Here is a 4,704-nt window from a genome sequence, read left to right as displayed (position 1 = left end):
GGGGTTCTTTTGGGATTTTTTTAATGCATTTTGCACACATACCAGTCTTCATATGATACACATTTATTGTACTGTATGTGATTCTATTACTTTTGTGGTTTTCTTTGTATTTGTGGCTACTAATAAAGTCTTAAGTCTGATCAGGTCTTCTTTTATGGCTTTTATTACTTTCTGGATTTGTTTTGTGAGACAGAAATTACTGCACTTTTACATGAATAATCTCAGTTTACCTGTTTATCGCACTCATCTACATTTTAGATGAAGTTCAAATGTGGTTAACGTTAACGTTTAGTACACATGATTAGACATGAAAAGCAATTGAGGTTGTGTAGTTCTTGACTGTTCTTGACTAAAGCACAAAGGTGACCGACTGACTTTTGCCCGTGATGTTAGGCGGCGATCATACCCTCTTAGCCAATTCAGTTTTCACCCACAGCCACCAAAAATCTACAAAATAATTGAATGTGCCAGTTAAATAAGAGCACACTGTGTTGTAACCGGCTTGTTTAGGTCGGACATGGCTGCATGGAAAATGAAAGCGATGTTAAGTTTCGTTTTCCAAATGCACAGCTGCTCTCAGGATATAAACAGAGACGCTCCAGCAGCAGAGCCACATCAGCGACTCATCGCATCAGCTGGAAGCTCTTCAGTCAACAGACAATCGATCAACATGGACACAGGTAACATGGTTTAGTTTAGAATTTGCACCTGTGCTGGTTGTTTGGATCTTGTACTGTAAAACAGAGCGCTTTGCTTTGTGACAGCATCAGCTTAACTTATCGTCTTCTCTTGTCCAGAATGGACCGCTTCTTTATGGTTGGACACATTTAACGAACTGCTGAATGAGGACAATGAGCTGGACTATGGAGACCGGTGGACTCTCAACTTCAACTACAATCAGACAGACAGAGTCACCGAGGAGGAGAGGAGGAGAGGCTGGAAGGTCTCCACATATTGCGCCCGTGGAAAGTATGTGCCGCACGTCCTACATTTATAAACTTTCAAATATGCAGGTCATATGAATACATGAGTGTTTGTTCGCTTTATGTGGCGCTCACAGTATTATTTCAACCAGAGTCGTAGCTATTCAAGTGGAAAGAGCAAGATATAGATGCAAGCGCGTAAAATATATTTGGACCTAACACAGTCTAATCGTTTCTCCACAGTTTTGAGTGTGCATCCTGCACAAGAACCTGGGCTTCAGCGCGGGTAGTGTTGGTGTTCCGGTATCGGCTGCTGAGGGGCCAGGGGACAGTGATCATGCGTCCTTTTGGTCAGGCCTGTCTTCGCTGCAGAGGCAACAAATTCAATCTCCCTGGTTTCGCGGAAAAAGAGGTGGAACAAGCCCTCCTCAGGCAGTTTTACAAAATTCGGAAAAACTGCTACCGCGAGGAAGATGATGATGAAGATAGTGGGAGATCATCATCAGAGTCTGAAGCGAGGACCAAACCCCACGAGAAGAACCTGTGCCAGGCATGCCGCATGGGCATTTGCTGTGTGGATGATGAAGATGATGATTAATGTGTGTGTGTGTGTGTGTGTGTGTGTGTGTGTGTGTGTGTGTGTGTGTGTGTGTGTGTGATGATGTGTGTGTAAGATGATGACTAATGTGTGTGTTTGTGTGTGTGTGTGTGTGGGGGGGGGTTTTCTTTTGGTATTTTTTAATGCATTTTGCACACAAACCTTTCCTTCATATTTTAAAGTTACCAGTCTTTATAGGATACACATTAATTGTACTGTATGTGATTCTATTACTTTTGTGTGATTTTCATTGTATTTGTGGCTAATAATAAAGTCTTAAATCTGATTAAGTCTGATTAAGTCTTCTTTTATGGATTTTATTACTTTCTGGATTTGTTTTGTGAGGCAGAAATTACTGCACTTTTACATGACGCACTCATCTACACTGAAGTTCAAATGTGGTTAACGTTGAAACTACACATGATTTATAAGTGACTACTAGTACACATGATTAAACATGAAAAGCACACACTCACCAAAATTAATCTTTAAAATAATGAAATGTGCCTTGTAGCCAGTTTAATAACAGCATGCTCTGTTGTAACCGGCTTGTTTAGGTCGGACATGGCTGCATGGAAAATGAAAGCGATGTTAAGTTTCGTTTTCCAAACGCACAGCTGCTCTCAGGATGTAAATAGAGACGCTTCGTGCAGCAGAGCAACATTCGCGACTTGATAAGCATCAGTGACTTATCGCATCAGCCAGAAGTTCTTCGGTTTACAGAACAAAACATCAAGAAACATGGCCACATCAACAGGTAACTTTTTTAATGTATTTTTTTTATTTTGCGGCAGTGAAACATTTCTTTTGATTAGGTGTGCATCACTTGCACATCACAGCACACCATTTCTTCTGCTTTTACACAACATTAAATAACACTGATCTCTGTAAAAGTGTATGATTCACTGAGATCATCAGCCTAACTTATTTCCCTCTCCTGTCCAGAATGGACTCCTTCTTTGTGGTATGACACCTTCAATGAACTGCTGGATGATGACAGTGAGCTGGACTATGGAGACCGGTGGACTCTTAAGGTTAACTACAACAAGACAGATGAAATCACTTATGAGGAGAGGAAGAAAGGCTGGAAGGTCTCCACTCACCAAGCAAACGGAAAGTATGTTAACTTATAAACAATAAAAACGTAAACATATGTAAAGTAATAGTTACTGAAAATGTGAAACAACAGCAAGACAACATAAAAATATTAAAAATATATAAAAATATATAAATCCATAGCAACAGCATAGCAAAACCAGAAGAAAAAAAGGAGGCAACATGTTTCAGACTGTGGGTGTAGTTGTAGTTTTCCATCTCCACCTTCTCTCTGATCACATGAGTGTGCAGGTTCTCTGACAAATGATCGTGTGACTGGGAGGAGGTTGCACACAGAATCAAAACAATGTCATTCTGTGATTAAAAAGCTGGTTCTGCTGCTAAATGTAATTTCTTTATGGTGACTCAGAGAACCACACAATAGTGTTTGAGCCACAGACTCATAGGGAGGCTCAGTTACTACATGTGGAAAAAGCAAGCTATAAATGTAAGTACATAAAAATAAATGTGTACCTCACAGCATGTAATCATTTCTCCACAGATTTCAGTGTGTATCCTGCAAAAAAACCTGGGATTCAGCGCAGGTGAGGTTGGTGTTCCGGTACCGGCTGCTGGGGGGCCAAGGGACAGTGATTATGCGTCCTTTTGGTCAGGCCTGTCTTCGCTGTAGAGGTGACAAGTTCAATCTCCCTGGTTTTGACAAGAAAGAGGTGGAACAAGCCCTCCTCAGGCAGTTTTACAAAATTCGGAAAAACTGCTACCATGAGGAGGATGAGGAGAAGGCTGAAGACAATGGAAGACCATCATCAGAGCCTGAAGCGAAGACCAAACCCCACAAGAACCACCTGTGCCAGGCATGCCGTGTGGGCCATTGCTGTGTGGATGACAAGGATGATAACTAGAGTGTGTGTGTGTGTGTGTGTGTGTGTGTGTGTGTGTGTGTGTGTGTGTGTGTGTGTGTGTGTGTGTGCGCGCTAAAAGTGCTCGGAGAAACTGGTTCCTGGGATACTCTGTTTTGCACGTGAAGTTAACAGTTTTAAGAGTACGATCCACATTCATGGTGCAGTATATGATCATATCACTTTTGTGTGCGTTCATTGTATTTTGTGGCTATTAATAAAGTCTGATCAAGTCTTGTTTATGGTGTTTGGTTTGTTATGGATTTGTTTTGTGTGGCAGACATGCTATAAATTGCTGTACTTCGCATTCATCTATAGATCAGATCTTTTTTCCACCCCATTTATTTTCTAGTCATACCAGATACAAGTAAAAACATGAAACCAGAAATGCTGGTATTATACTAAAACGTACATGCCATAGAAGTAACAATGGTCAGTTTTAGCTGTCAGGGACGCTTATGAATGCTCCCAAATTCTAACAGCATGGCAAACCAAGGTACAGCCGGAGTCATACTAAACTGCAGGCTGTAGAGTCAGTCTTGCAAATTCTCCCAGATAAAGTAACTGCATGCAAAGACTTTTCACCCGGAACAAGCAGCAAAAATAAATGCAGAGAGGAGGAAGGAAATCCCCCAGACATGGCCCAGACTCTCGGCACAGAGACAGAGCCCACTGTCACAGCCCTTTCATAGACTCAAGAAATAATCTCATATAGTATGAAGATAAAAGTTACGGTGATTTAGAGATCATTAAAATGTGTTCAGAATTTGGAAAACCGCTGATGATTCATCTCATAGATCACGATCACACTGCTCTCCCTAACATAAACCTTTATAAGTTTGGTATCTGCAATACTGGCCGTGTATTTAGTTGGTATGAGTTCAAGATGTGCACTATCTCACACTAGCAGCACAAGTCGCTAGACGGAACGTGAATTCTAAGTTTCGTTTTCCACACATCACGCATAAATAAACAGAGGCTGCCTACAGAGCAGCATTCACAAGTCAAACTCTCTCTCATGTCAACGTTTCATTTCGTCTCCCAGAAGGTCTCCAAATATCAGACTTTATGTATCAGACCATCGAGATATACAGGTAACACACCAGGCTACTATTTGTTTCTTTAAACGCGTATATGGGTGATTGATTTGCAGTGTTGGGACTAACGCGTTATTAAGTAACGCGTTACAGTAACTACGTTATTATTGCGGTAACGAGCACGGTAACTA

At 41.2% G+C, this 4,704-nt stretch overlaps 3 protein-coding genes across 6 annotated transcripts in view; all 3 read left to right on the top strand.

Annotated features, from left to right (window-relative positions):
* Window positions 1-605: 605 nt before the first annotated feature.
* On the top strand, window positions 606-1,549 carry LOC102210501 (receptor-transporting protein 4-like). Its single transcript, XM_005728400.2, has 3 exons — window positions 606-680; window positions 798-969; window positions 1,167-1,549. Exons 1-3 carry the CDS (start codon window positions 671-673, stop codon window positions 1,519-1,521), a joined length of 537 nt encoding a protein of 178 aa, XP_005728457.1. The 5' UTR covers window positions 606-670; the 3' UTR covers window positions 1,522-1,549.
* A 635-nt stretch (window positions 1,550-2,184) lies between these two features.
* LOC102210207 (receptor-transporting protein 3-like) lies at window positions 2,185-3,704 on the top strand. Of its 2 annotated transcripts, XM_013909634.1 has the most exons (4): window positions 2,185-2,278; window positions 2,467-2,638; window positions 3,119-3,508; window positions 3,551-3,704. In XM_013909634.1, the coding sequence occupies exons 1-3, from the start codon at window positions 2,263-2,265 to the stop codon at window positions 3,477-3,479; spliced, it is 549 nt and encodes a 182-aa protein (XP_013765088.1). In that variant the 5' UTR covers window positions 2,185-2,262; the 3' UTR covers window positions 3,480-3,508; window positions 3,551-3,704. The 2 variants fall into 2 exon arrangements, with proteins under 2 accessions (XP_013765088.1, XP_013765087.1); XM_013909633.1 differs by having other exon boundaries at window positions 3,119-3,704.
* Window positions 3,705-4,461: 757 nt separating this feature from the next.
* LOC102199343 (receptor-transporting protein 3-like) overlaps window positions 4,462-4,704 on the top strand; it is a 3,129-nt gene continuing 2,886 nt past the window's right edge. For all 3 annotated transcript variants that reach the window (XM_013909628.1, XM_013909629.1, XM_013909627.1), the window contains exon 1: window positions 4,462-4,570. In XM_013909628.1, coding sequence (XP_013765082.1) covers window positions 4,495-4,570 — 76 coding nt within the window. In that variant the 5' untranslated portion in view covers window positions 4,462-4,494. The remainder of the gene's footprint in view (window positions 4,571-4,704) is intronic.

The sequence above is a fragment of the Pundamilia nyererei genome, unplaced genomic scaffold (genome assembly GCF_000239375.1).
Source record: "Pundamilia nyererei isolate P.nyererei 1_Seehausen unplaced genomic scaffold, PunNye1.0 scaffold00028, whole genome shotgun sequence".
NCBI lineage: Eukaryota > Metazoa > Chordata > Actinopteri > Cichliformes > Cichlidae > Pundamilia > Pundamilia nyererei.
Note: the sequence above shows the minus strand (reverse complement) of the source record. Positions and strands in the feature narration are given on the sequence as shown.

Coding starts and splice junctions, on each gene's coding strand:
- LOC102210501 (XM_005728400.2), top strand. Junction 970..1,166: donor ACATATTGCGCCCGTGGAAA/GTATGTGCCGCA, acceptor GTTTCTCCACAG/TTTTGAGTGTGCATCCTGCA.
- LOC102210207 (XM_013909634.1), top strand. Junction 2,639..3,118: donor ACTCACCAAGCAAACGGAAA/GTATGTTAACTT, acceptor ATTTCTCCACAG/ATTTCAGTGTGTATCCTGCA.